At 45.0% G+C, this 14,475-nt stretch overlaps 1 protein-coding gene across 14 annotated transcripts in view; it reads left to right on the forward strand.

Moving 5' to 3' along the window:
- Window positions 1-14,475, forward strand: part of LOC144769402 (protocadherin gamma-C3-like) — a 917,178-nt gene that overhangs the window by 628,191 nt on the left and 274,512 nt on the right. The window contains exon 1 of one of the 14 annotated variants that reach the window (XM_078653482.1): window positions 10,304-12,851. The exons of the other annotated variants lie outside the window; for them this stretch is intronic. Coding sequence (XP_078509608.1) covers window positions 10,434-12,851 — 2,418 coding nt within the window. The 5' untranslated portion in view covers window positions 10,304-10,433. Of the gene's footprint in view, window positions 1-10,303; window positions 12,852-14,475 lie in introns of those variants that run through there. 14 annotated transcript variants of the gene reach the window in all.

Consider the following 14,475-nt stretch of genomic DNA (forward strand, 5'->3'; position numbering starts at 1 on the left):
AGGAAACATACAAGACAATGAGTGGGGTTAAATGGTTCTTGGTGATGATGTACTAATGCACTTTGTTGTATTTTGGTACTACCTCCACTTTAATTGTGATCTTGATTTTGCCTACCTACTCATCAAAAGAATTGTATGATTCATGAAATATGTATTATTTGTTCAGATGTAATGGTGATTTTAATTATGAAATGTTTATTGATTTTGTGCTTTTATGGATTGAAATATATCCGAAATAAAGTCTCATTGAATTGAATTGAATTGGTTCTTGGTAATAGTAGATATGGTTCTAGTTATACAAGACACCCGATAAGGAGCAAGGTGAGCTACCCGATCTGCTTCTTCCATTTGTAGAAGACGATCCCTTGCAGAGAGCTATTACTGGACAGGTACTTGCACTATTTAATAAACAATTCAAAGTGAGACTAAAACATGTAGGTGCTATTTAAGCCATGAACAGCAGCAGTAAGTCATTTGCTGGCTTAAAGGTGTGCACACCTCATTCTGTGTTCTTTTGCTCTTTACCTTCCACTTAAGTCCCAAGCACATACATAACATGTTACCTTACACTAGGGAATGAGCAGGAAGCACTGAAAAGAAAGGACTGCCTGAGTTACAGGAAACCAAATTCTCCCCCCCTATGCAATCATTAAGAAATGATGTTCATATTCTAACACAGTACGTGTTTAAAAAAAAGTTGAGGTGTCTGTTGTTGTGCATGAGAGCAGATATTTTATTGTGATCATTTCTAATCACTATTGTAAATGTAAAAACATGGTTTGTAAATGTTCTTAGTTATTATAAAAGCAATCTATTTTAAGCAGTAGCGTTCAAAGCTCACTGTTGAATCAAACTGTGGAAAAGTGGAACCAGAGGTAGCTGAAGGGCCTGTTTGTGCTCTGAGTTTCTTGACTCAGCCGTCCACTTTAGTTAACTAATTTAGAAAAACTGAAAGTTACTGCATTTATTTTTCTGCTTCATTGACCACCTCATTCTTGCATGTATGTATTGTTGTTGTGATGGCTGCCTACACCTTCTGTACTTTTGAATTCAGACCACAATATTATTTACTAGCAGTAGTTCTTACAGACACACTAATTTCAATTTTGCATCGTCTTCAGTCTCTTTGTGGGCACTTCCCATAGTATGTTTTGTCATCTTTCTATCTATAAAGCATCATCTTCAAATGTGTTCATCTCCTCCATTATGTGCAGCTTGTAAACACATGCTGGCTAGTCCTTCTTTCTAATTCGCAATGTGTGCTGTCTCAAAATGTACCCCCCAATCCCACAACAATACCACTTCCTTTGGGATCCCATAATAGTAAGCCTCACGGTCTTCCACTGGAGTTGTGCTTGTACTGTTGGCATCTTTCAAGGTAAAGATTGTTATTGTCCTGAGAGTGTTTTTAAAGAACATAGAACCATACGTACTATAGAAACATTTTCTCTGTTTTCCAAAGTCTTCTTGCTTAGACTCCTTTACTGTTCTTCTCAACCAAAGAAGCTCTGTTCAGTACACCGCTGCCATTTTCTTGGAGATTTTAGAAAGATCTGTGTGTTTCTCGTTTAAAAATGGTAGCTAAATATCATGTCGTATGTTCCTAGATTGTTCAAACATCATTGTATGAGACCGTGCGATGCATAGTTTGTTTGTGTCACTGATTAAAGCAAATTAAATAAACTTTGTGCTGCCTGAAGTTAGTCCTTGAAAACCATATTCTTCTTCATAGCCTAGAAATACATCTGAATAGTTATATTTTGTAGATGCTAATTGTTTGCAATAAATGTTATTTTTTGTTATTTGTCACGTGTCATTTGTCTGCCTTCTTATCAGCTTGTATGGAAATGTGGTCCTTAAGAAAGGGAAGAACGTTTCACATCCTATACAGCCCCTCTCCATCTACAATAGGTTATGTTATTTCACGTCTATTTATAAGTGCTCTCTCACCTGTGAAAGTATGCAGATGCTGAAGCAGGAGCCGCCTGGTCCTCGTAAAGAGTAGCAAGTTTGAAGTCAAATAGCCACATCTCCTTCAGCTTCTTTTGGAATTCAAGAAATAAAGCAGAGGGTCTGATGTGCAAGGGTTGGTCCTTCCAGACTTTAGGGGTGATGTAGAAGAAGGTGCAACCTTTGGGTCTGCGAATGTGTGGGATGTGTGTGAGTAGGAGTCATGATGAGCTGAAGAGCATGGTTGTTTTGTGGAATCTGATATGTCTGCATAGGTAAGCTAGTCCTGTGTTGTGTAGTGTTTTGAAGGTGTGTGAGATGAGTTTGAACTGAGCACACTTGTGAATAGGAAGCCAGTAGAGCTCCCTGGATGCAGGGTGATGTGTGCTTGGCGTGTTAAATTCAGTGTTATCACGTCTGCTGAGTTCTGTTGGGTCTGGACTCGCCTAGTCAGTTGCGAGTTGATTCCAGCTTAGAGGGTGTTTCCATACTCCAGTTTGCTGATGATTAGGGCTTAGTTGAAGGATCATTGGGGGCTGTTGGGGAGCCATTTAAAAATCCTCAGTATCTTCAGGGTCTGGAAGCAGGAGCCGGAGACGGCATCAACTTGGAAGGAAATTGTGAGTTGATTGTGGATGACTATGCTGAGGTTCTTGGCATGGGTAATGGAGGTGTGTCCAAGTTCTTCTTGCCACCAGGTGGAGATCCTTGGTGAGGAGTAACTGCAGAAGATCACAACTTGTCAGTGTTCAGGTGCAGACAGTTGGCTTTCATAAAGTTGCAACTTTCGTCACCAGGTGACAAACTAGATCTGGGTTATTGGCATTTTGTTGGAGAGGTAGTGTGTCATCTATGTGTCGTCAGCAGAAGATAACACTGGTTCTCTCCGTGCAGACTATGCTGGCAAGTGATATCAAGTAGGTGTTGAAGAGTGTTGTGCTGAGTGGGGAGCCTTGATGTACTCTACAGATGTCGTTCTGGGCATCTGAGCAGCAGGAGGCTAGGCTGACTGACTTGGGTGAGGCGTCACCCAAGAAAAAGCTTATGGCTTTTTTTATCTCACCAAATTCTAATGTATCCGCTGCTGGTATTCTTGCTGACGTCTTCAACTTGAACTTTTATCACTGGGCTCTACATATTGATGTCAGTCCCAATGAATGATGGACAAATTCCCATGAGGCACAGGGTCAAGACTGATTAGCATATAGCTGGGTTTGAACTGGGGAGGTGAAGTGAGCTAAAGAACAATGATGGATTCAACCCAGATCTGTGATTGGGTGTGAGTGTCTGAAAAGTTTCAGCACTCCATCCATCATCTCCTTGTGTTTGCTTTATTCGCCGTAAGTTGGCAGGACACGGGTTCCCTGCTCTCTTTGTCACTGGATTCAAGCTAGCCTGGTTGATGAGGGGTGTTAACCCAAAACCAGTCCCAGGATGTTTGTTTCCGGTCCAGAGAAGAACTGGCTTGGCAGTTTTTGTACTATGTATCAACAAAGGGAGAGGTAGGGAGAATCGAGGACACTCTCTCAGTCCCCGGTTAAATGTACTTCAACAAAAAGAGAGAGGTCTGGTCAGTCGCAGGACTGCCACAAAATTGGAGCGAATGAAGAAAGGGTCACACACACACTCAATTTTGAGTAGGAAGGCCCTCACACACCGACCTGGTCAGTGTCATGCTTCATCATCGGGCCCCACCAAAGAGGCCGAGTGCCAAAACTACTCAAAATTGAGTGTGTGTGTGACCCTTTCTTCATTCGCTCCAATTTTGTGGCAGTCCTGCGACTGACCAGTTTTTGTACTAGACAGTTCATGAGGAACAGAGTCAAGACTGATTTGCATATAGCTGGATCTGAACTGAGGTGGTAAAGTGAGCTAAAGGACGATGATGGATTCAACCCAGATCTGTGACTGGGGGTGAGTCTCTGAAACTGGATTCAACCCAGATATGTGACTGGGGGTGAGTCTCTGAAACTGGATTCAACCCAGATATGTGACTGGGGGTGAATGTCTGAAAAGTTTCAGTGCTCCGTCGATCATCGCCTTGTGTTTGCTTCACTTTCGCTACATCTTTGTGTCAGTCCTAAAGAACGATGGACAAGTTCCATTGCTAGCTTTATTTTTTCTCTCTAACTGCATACTGTTCAAGAATACCACGTCTATATGCCCTTGTCAGCATCCTCTGCCCTAGACCACTGTTTTCTGCTGGACTCTTTATTGGCACCACTCGTTAATTTACTCCCTTTGTTCACTGGTGGGTTCATTAGAGTGACTTGGATGGCAGGGTTTCCAGTCACTAGCAAATATCACTTCTTAATCTCCTGTACTTGGGGTGTCTACGCTCACATACAGCCCGGCAGAGACGTGGTGCGAGTTCAGCCAGCCTCTTGCTGGAGTAGCTGTTGAATCGTATGTGAACCCAAGTCAACAGTCTTGTTCCAGCCTGGCAGGCTCTCGTGGATTGTACTCCTGTGCGGTCCTTTCCACGCATTACACGTCCAATAATGTGCTGAAAGACGTGGTATCGGAGCTGTCTTCGGTTATTTGGGGATTTTGCCGGGACGAGCAAAGCACTGTCCACTAATGTCAGCCGTGTGACTGTGAATGTTCTGCTCTACTCATAGGTGGAGCAACTCTGCCAATATTTTATACCTCTTGCACAGCTTCTGTTCCATGGTATATCCTGGCAATTCTGCAAACACTGGAGTAAAACCAGATGTTGTTTATGAGCCTTTGGGAGAGAGACAGGCAGGCTTTTCTGCTTTCGGTGTATTCCTGCCTCCTGCCACTCTCTGGTGTGCACATCTTTACCCCATCCCCCTGCCTGCTCCCAGCTCAGCGCCTAGAGGCCACCTTGGGGTAGTGAAGGATTTATATCATCAGCTTGTCACCAAACCATGAGTTGATGCTATTACCCCTGAAAGATAGAAGAGGTGCCCTCCTACTGCCAGTGCTTTGCTGTCCCGGCCGCAGAGATAGAGATCGCTCTGTCAACGCCTAAACTTCCTGTCCATTCCTCGCAGACATCCTGGAGATGGGCTGCGCCGTAGTACAACAGAACGCGTTTATCATTACCGAGATAGTTCAGTGTCCACCCCGTGGGAATGGCATCCAGGTGATACTGAGGGAAATATCGCGAGAGGATCGGGTTCAGTTCAAAGTCTCTGCTCTGACCCAGGTTCATATCAGTGATGGTCCTCGATAAAAGGAACAGGCAATGAGCTAACAGTGCAGTTGATATTGTTAAGTCTCAAAAGTGTTAACACCGTTCGATTGTGCCTTTTTGGAGTAAAACACACACGTCATTAGCTGACGTGCGGTTCTCTCCTCGGTATCCCTGATGGATCCGCTCATGAATAAAGTGCCCTGGGGCGGCAGTAGTCTGTGTTCCATAACCCTCGCACAGCTGATTTGAGGTATCCGTTTAATTAGACCAGTGTCCAAAGATGTTCATTTGATAAAGAATATATGTGTATTTTCATTAAAATATGGGCATTTGTGGTTCTAAATGCTATTGCTATATATGTTTGTAATACATAGTAACATGATTCATATAACCCCGAAAAACCAATGCATGAGTTGCACGAAGAGCCGTTAATGCAACACACATCTGCAGTGGGAGGCTAAAATGTGCCTTGAACACTCCGGTGGGCGCTTTGTTTCTGTGGATGCGTACACCGCACCGCCCTCGAAGTCCCCACCTGCCTGGGAATTCTAACGCCATGTTAGTCCGTCAGAATGAGGCATGGGTGTCTCTTGTTTCTAGTTGTTATTCTACAAACTTCGGCCAAAGTGAAAACAAAAGCAGCATCTAACACTTTTCACCAGCAGTGCGTGCAGCGTGTGCAGTTACTTGCTAGGACACCGAGCGCCGCTGTTCAACCAGGGAAAGAAGAACGTAAAGACACATCGGACCACGTGGTGTGGAGTACAGCAGAGACGGGACTGGGGCAGCAGTTTAATAGACGGGGAAACCTCGGAAGATTTCAGTGAGTGCCAGCTCTGCTTCGGTGGAGTCCGCAACCGAGCGTCCCCTGCACCTCGCATTGTACCGGTAATCTGGGGTGATTCTGTGTCTGGAATGGCACCGACGCCGAGGCGACGCACCTCTGGATCTCAGCCGACGGGAATCCGTTCTACCGGTGCTCAGGCTTCGAGGCGCTGTTACTCCGGGGATAAGTCATCGAGGCGCTGTTCCTCCCGGGCTCAGTCATCGAGGCGCTGTGACTCCGGGGCTCAGGCGTCGAGGCACTGTTACTCCTGGGCTCAGGCTTCGAGGCGCAGTTACTCCGGGGCTCAGTCTTCGAGGCGCTGTTACTCCGGGGCTCCCCTGCTGCTTCTTGTTGCTCTGCTGACAGTCTGTGGAGCCGCTTCCGGGCAGCTGCGTTATTCCATCCCCGAGGAAATGAGGAAAGGCGCTTTTGTTGGGAATGTGGCTATGGATTTGGGAATGGATGTAAAGGAGTTATCAGAGGGAGGAGCTCGGATCCATGACAGAGGTACGATGCCATATTTTGCCCTTAATTTAAACAGTGGATCTTTATTCGTTAATGAAAGGATAGACAGAGAAAATATGTGCGGGAACGACGTTCGCTGTCTCTTAAATGTAGAGATCATTTCAAAGAACATTATGAAAGTGTATGAGGTCGAAATAGAGATCCAGGATATTAATGACAATTCCCCCTCGTTTACTGATGATCAAATAACATTACAAGTTCTTGAAATAACTGCCCCCGGCACCCGGTTTGTGCTGCCCGAGGCGCACGATGCAGATGTGGGCGTGTACTCTCTGCAGAACTATCAGCTCAGTGATGACAAATATTTCACTCTAGATGTAAATAACAGAAGCGATGGCTCGAAGTATGCCGAGCTGGTCCTGGAGAAATCCCTGGACCGGGAGGAACAGGAAGTTCACAGCTTGATCCTCACAGCCACGGACGGGGGGGATCCGGTCAGATCAGGCACCATGCGGATACAGATCAATGTGCAGGATTTCAATGACAATGCACCAGTTTTTCAGCAGTCCATCTACAAGTTCAGTGTGTTGGAAAATGTATCCAAGGGAACTGTTGTGGGCAGTGTCAGAGCTGATGATTTTGATAAAGGATCGAACTCCGAAGTAACATATTCTTTTAACAAAATGAAAGAAAATATTGTACAAAAATTCAAACTAGGTGCTCATACTGGAGAGATATTTTTGATTGAAACTCTGGACTTTGAAAAGAACGCATTTTACGAGTTTGAAGTTCGAGGAAGTGATGGGGTTTTATCATCACGCTGCAAAGTTTTGATAGAGGTCATTAATGTGAATGATAATAGCCCAGAGATCTTAATGTCTTCTGTGCTCAAGCAGGTTCCAGAAAACAGCCCACTGGGTACAGTCATTGCAATTCTGGAAGTGTACGATAAAGATTCGGGAGAGCATGGAAAGGTCACTTGCTTTCTGCAGCCGTACCTCCCCTTTCAGTTGCATAAATCAGTTGGAAGTTACTACAGTTTGGTAACTGATAATATTTTGGACAGGGAACAGGTCCCACAATTCAACATAACTATTACAGCCACGGACAATGGAATTCCCCCGTTGTCTATAACCAAAACCATAAACCTGCAGATTACAGATGAAAACGATAATCCACCAACATTTCAGCAAACGTCATACAGTGCCTACATAATGGAAAATATACCTCTTGGCACTTCCATTTTTTCAATCAGAGCAACAGATATGGACTGGGAGAAGAATGCCAAAATCAGTTATTCTGTTATTGAGGGACCCATAGAGAAAACACCATTGTCATCTTATATATCAATTAATACTGAATCTGGTGTTATATATGCACTTCGATCCTTTGATTTTGAAGAGTTTAAAGAATTTCAAATTATAGTGAAGGCACAAGATGGTGGTTCTCCATCTCTCATGAGTAATGTCACTGTGACATTCTTTATACAAGATCAGAATGACAACACCCCTGAAATATTATATCCATCAACACCCATGGATGAGTCCTCTGGTGTGGAGATGGCACCTCGTTCATCTGAACCGGGTTATCTCATCACAAAGGTGGTCGCTGTCGATGCAGACTCTGGGCAGAATGCTTGGCTCTCCTACCAGCTGCTGAGGTCCACAGACCAGGGGCTGTTTACTGTAGGTCTTCACACCGGAGAAATCAGGACAGCTCGCCCTGTTATGGAAAAAGATGCAATAAAACAATTCCTGGTGGTCTTAGTGAAGGACAATGGGCAGACCCCTCTCTCTTCCTCAGTTACAGTCACCATAGTTTTGGCAGACAGTCTGCCAGAAATTCTTCACGATATAAGTAACCCTTCGACATCCACAGATTTGGAATCCAATCTCACATTGTATCTGGTGATCGCTGTTGCTGTTGTTTCATTCCTGTTTCTTTTCCTTATCATTCTTCTTTTGGCCATCAGGATTCATCGCTGGAGGGAATCTCAGCTCTGTGAGTCATCCGGGGTTAACTTTAGTGCTCTTCCTGCTTCTCAGTTTGTGGGCATTGATGGAGTCAGAGCTTTTCTGCAGACCTATTCTCGTGATGTATGTTTAACAACAGATTCTGAGAAAAAACAGTGCCATTTCCAAAGTTCAAAGGATTCAAATACTCTTTCAGCAAATCAGAATCTTGAGGGTCGAGGACCACCACTCCTCATTGATGATTTTTTGAGTATAGGCAAAGAGGACAAGCTGTTTATGGAAGTAAGTTTACTTATTCTACATTCTTTTTTATGATTATTTAAAATATCGGTCACATTGACCGCTCTACAATGCCAGCTGCGAATAATGAATATATTTTCATTAGTTTGTGTTCTTTGCTAACTAAAGCATGCTCAACTGGCAGAAAACAAACCATTTTAAATTATAGAGCTACTTCATAATCACATTATTCTGAAATGGTTCGCATTAATGGTCTTCTGTTCTATAGTACTTTCAGTAGCTCAGGTGTAGCAGTGACAAATACAGAAACTTGAAAGCTGGTGTTCAAATATTAAAGTGTGAAAGATAACATCACTCTTCTAAATGGCTTTGGTGATTCCCGCCCGTGATGTAAGCTCAGCCTTATTCACTTGCCAATGTGTTAAAATATTTTGCAAATGTATTACACATGCAAATATTTGTATGGGTATGTGTTTTCGGGCAACACATTAATTAGTTTGCTGTGACAGCTAAACTGTGCATCCATTCTTCTGGGTAACATTTTGAGTGGAAGTTCGATATTTTCTATATAGGAGGACTCCAAAAGGAAATTTGTTCTTTGAAATACAGCTAAATATCACTTCATAGATATTTATTGATTTAATGGATTATCATTTAGGCCTTTCTGTTATTAGGAAGATGTTTGCCGAAGGAACTGCTAACACACTGCAATATCAACCTCTATCTCCCGAACAAAGCCCAGTGTCTGTACCACTGACCGAACTCCCATCCCCCTCCCCATCACACAATTTTGTAATTCCTTTCAAGTAAGGTTGAATGATTATACAGCAACACAATGTGGCTACATGGATTCATCAGGACTGATGAAATGGCAGATAGAGTGGTATATGGGGAAAAATCAGCTATAACCCCAAATTTTTGTAAAAAAAATATGCTCCCCCCCACGCAGAATGTAATGATGGGCCCCGAAGTCTTCCATATATCACAGATATTCATTGCCTTTCGATTAAAACACCCCCTTATAGCCCCAGAAGCTTTATCATTTTTAAGAAAAAGAAACCGAGCCAGCTAGCCACACACTATGAAGTTTTACATGATTACATGTGTTTAATTTCACAAGATATGCCTAATTGACTGATGCAGTCATCCTGCCTGCTTCTTTCTGGCTTAGATACCACAGTTGGACTTTTTATCACGTTTGTATTTGTCACCCCCCCCCCCCCCCCCCCCACGCATGTGTTTTCGTGTTCTGGTGTGTTTTGGTTGCTTGTATCCTCGTGGCCTGGAAAGAAATGTTAACCACAGATCTACTATTATTCTGTCTCCTTTGATTAATTGCAGTTACATATGATGTGGAGGCACACAAACAAGGGCTTGCGTGTGCGTTCTGTTTCGTGCCATACATTCAGTGAGTCGATATGAAGCAGACACGGGTTACATTTATAATTCATTTTAATAATGGTTTGGAAGTTTTCGGTGGTTCTGAGAGTTTCGTGCAGCCTGGCTGCAGTTACCCTCAGGCCCACTGAGGGCCGCTGTTGTCATGTACTGGGTGACAGCAAGCGTGGAGTCTCCTGCTCTCCGAGCGCGCAGTCAGTGTGGAGAGAAGCAGGACCCAGAAGTGCTGAAACGAACTCTTCACACAAGACGCCGAGGCAGCGAGAGTGGCACATTGAAGAAGCGGGGGCTCCGGTTCATTCCTGGATACAAATTAATTTCTGGATTCTCTTCTGCGATTTTGATACTCTTTTTATTGGAATACTTGTGAAAGTCTCTGCGATCGTCAATCAAAGCGCACACGCAGGCAGCGCCGACTATGGCTTGGACGGGAAGAGGAGGACCACGAGGCAGGCGGCAAGTACTGGCGTCTTTGTTGTTTCTGTGGGTCTGTGAGGCGGTCTGTGCACAGATACAATATTCAGTCTCAGAGGAAACGAAGCGGGGCTCCGTTGTTGGGAACATAGCGAAGGATTTGGGTTTAAATATCGGGCGTTTGCAGGACAGGAACCTGCATATTGCCTCCGATGCCGAGAAGCAGTATTTATCAATAAACCCGGAAACTGGGAACCTGTACGTGACTGAAAGGATCGACCGAGAGGAGATGTGCGGGGAATCCCCGAACTGCTCCCTCACCTTCGAGGTTGTTGTGGAAAACCCACTTAATTTTTTTCACATAGACGTCTTTATTCGGGACATTAATGACAACCCCCCGAGTTTTTCAAAGACATCAATTAGTCTAGAAATTGTTGAAACGTCTTCGCCAGGGACCCGGTTTGCCCTTGGCTATGCCCAAGATCCTGATATTGGCATCAATGCCCTGCAGGGCTATAAGCTGAGCAATAACCCTAATTTTGTCTTGGAAGAAAGAGTAAGCAGAGATGGCTTTAAATATGCCGAATTGGTTCTGGAAGCTGTCTTAGACCGTGAAAAGGAAAGTCACCTTCACATGGTGTTAACGGCTTATGATGGTGGAGATCCAATCCGGTCCAGTACCGTGGACATTAATATTAATGTTCTTGATGCCAATGACAATTTCCCTGTGTTCAGTCACGAGGTTTACAGTGCGAGAGTTAGTGAAGGGGCAGCAATTAACTCACTGGTGCTTCAGGTGAAGGCCACAGACCAGGATGAAGGGTCAAATGCAAAAATCTCGTACTCTTTCAGTGGCATGTCCACTAATTTCCACAATACATTTGATTTGAATGCAGATACCGGAGACATTTTTGTTAGGAGAGCCCTGGATTGTGAAAAGATGAATTCATACAAAATGGTCGTAGAAGCCAGGGATGGAGGGGGGCATGTGGCACAGTCTCGGGTACTTATAGAAGTTACTGATGAGAACGACAATGCCCCTGAGGTAACTTTCAGATCTGTCTCCAGTTCCCTTCCTGAGGACTCCTCCCCGGGTACAGTGGTAGCGCTCATTATTGTTCATGACCGGGATTCTGGAGACAACGGAAAAGTTGTATGTCATATTGAAGAAAGTGTACCTTTTAAATTAATATCATCATCTGCAAAATATTACAAACTTGTGACTGATGGTGCCTTGGACAGGGACACTGTCCCAGAATATAATATCACAGTTACTGTCACGGACAGGGGATCTCCTCCTCAAACCACAAGCAGAACGCTCCGATTACAAATATCTGATGTAAATGACTGCCCTCCCGTGTTTGAGAAGTCTTCCTACCAAATCTATGTGCCAGAGAACAACGCCCCAGGTGCTTCCCTTTACCATCTAAAGGCTTCCGATCTGGACTTGGATCAAAATGCCCATGTCACTTATTCTATTAGAGATAATGGCACGGAGAACACACCACTGTCTTCCTACATCTCCATTAACGCCCAGACCGGTGTGATCTACGCCCAGCGCTCTTATGACTATGAGCAGCTCAGGGAGTTTCACTTCCAGGTGAAGGCTCAGGACTCTGGGTCGCCTCCTCTCACTACTAGTGTCACTGTGAGGGTATTTATTGTGGATCAGAATGATAATCCTCCGGAAATCCTCTACCCCACACTCGGACCTGATGGTTCTGTGTTGTTTGAAATGGCACCTCCTTCCTCTGATCCGGGTTACCTGATCACAAAAGTTGTGGCTGTGGATGCTGATTCTGGACACAACGCATGGCTCTCCTATCATCTGCTGGTATCCCCCGACCCCTCACTGTTTACAATTGGTCTTCACACTGGAGAAATAAGAACACGAAGAGTCTTCCTGGAGAAAGATCTTGTTAAGCAGAAAGTGGCTGTCGTAGTCCAGGACAACGGGCAGCCACCACTGACAGCCACAGTTTCTCTAAACATAGTGTTTGCAGAAAACATGCAGGAGGCACTTCCTGAACTGAGCAACCCTCCTCTTGACCCAGTCGTCCAAACAGATTTAAAGATTTATCTAATTTTAGCATTGGCATTCATTTCATTTTTATTTATTTTAACGCTGATCCTTGTTGTGGTCTTGAAATGCAGAAAACTAAAGCAACCCAAGATGTTTGAGTCTTTAACTCCAGCTCTTTACTCACACATTGACCCACGATTCACAACTAACTACCAGCATGGGACTCTGCCGCTGCCTTACTCCTACGAGGTCGCTGTAGCCCTGGATTCTGGGAACAATAAGTACACTTTTCTCCAACCAAACCCAGAGGTTCCTACTGATAGTCTGATTTCTGCAAATGATTCTGGGATTGGAAACGAGTCTGTTAATGGAAACATTGAATATGAAAACCTCAACCAGGTGAGGCATTTATTGAAATGTATTTAGAGTAGGCCTGAGGGAAACTTAAATTACTCCAACGTAATTCATATAATTTGACATCACTCTTTTTACTGAGGAATAGTGCATGATGGGGTCCAAAGTTATGATTTTTAGACTAAACCATATCGAGTGTACTTCATTGTATGTTTTTTTTTTTGTAAACATTAGTTCTTGTCTCATTCAAGCGCCTAAGTATGATGTCACTTTAACCTTTGGTCTTGTGTGTGTCTATATATGTGTATGTATATATAAATATTTACATATATATGTTCTTAGTTACTATTGTTTGCTAATGAGGCTAATTAGATAGCGAAGTATGTTATTTTCCTGCATACTCTTTAATCTGATGCACCGGGATTTACTTGCATTCAGTAGCTGTCTGGCTATCAATGTTATGTTACGTGCATGTATATAATGCTCTACCACTGTTTACATTCATAGAACCTAGATATTAGTTGCTACTTCTGAGATACTCATCAGCTGGTGGTAGAGTTGTCTGTGGCATTGTATTTACGTTGTTCAGATGTAAGTTACGATGGTGATTGGCCAGCAGGGTTAGTCTAGAGCATGGGTACTCATAGTACGGCCCGCGGGCCGGTGGCGGCCCGACAAGCCTTCCTCGGCGGCCCGCGGACCTTGCAAACATCGTACCCATGTATTATTATTTATTTTTTTAAACAGTGTCTGCTGCAGCGCGACTCTGAGAGTCTCTGCTGCTCTGTGGGGGTCGGGCGATTCTCACATAGCCAGAGTGGAGCTGCAGGGGCCTAAGATGAGGTGAAATAAAACAAAGCCTCATTAGCATGCAAATGGCCTTTAACGACCTGTGAAGTGCTTGAGTGCGGCTGTGTGAGTGTGTGTGTGTGTGTGCGTGCACCTGGAAGCTGTCTCAGCCCCGGCTGACACGCAGGAAGGGTGAGATGACAGAGGGTGACAGAGGGAGATAGAGGGAGGGAGGGAGAGAGGGAGTGCAGGAGGGGGAGAGCGAGGGAGAGAGGGAGTGAGGGAGGGGGAGAGCGAGGAAGAGATGGAGACAGGGAGTGAGAGAGGGAGGGAGACGGGAAGGGAGGGAGACTGGGAGGGAGGGGGACGGGGGAGTGAGGGAGGGGGGAATGAGAGAGGGAGTGAGAGGGAGGGAGTGAGAGAGAGACAGACAGAGGGAAGGAGACAGAGAGAGACAAAGGGAGGGATGGAGAGAGGGAGAGAGGGAGTGAGGGAGGGGGAGAGAGGGAGGGAGGGAGAGGGAGCTAGAGAGGGAGAGAGGGAGCAAGAGAGGGAGGGAGTGAGAGAGGGGGGAGTGAGTGAGAGATGGAGTGAGGGAGGGAGTAAGAGAGAGACAGACAGAGGGAAGGAGACAGAGAGAGAGACAGACAGAGGGAGGGATGGAGAGAGCGAGGGAGTGAGGGAGGGAGCGATGGAGTGAGGGAGGGGGAGAGAGAGGGAGAGGGAGCAAGAGAGGGAGCGAGAGAGGGAGAGGGAGCGAGAGAGGGAGGGAGGGAGAGAGGGGGAGGGAGAGAGGGAGCGGGAGAGGGAGCAAGAGGGAGTGAGAGAGGGAGTGAGAGAGGGAGTGAGAGAGGGAGCAAGTGAGAGAGGGAGGGAGGGA

The sequence above is a fragment of the Lissotriton helveticus genome, chromosome 7 (assembly GCF_964261635.1).
Source record: "Lissotriton helveticus chromosome 7, aLisHel1.1, whole genome shotgun sequence".
NCBI lineage: Eukaryota > Metazoa > Chordata > Amphibia > Caudata > Salamandridae > Lissotriton > Lissotriton helveticus.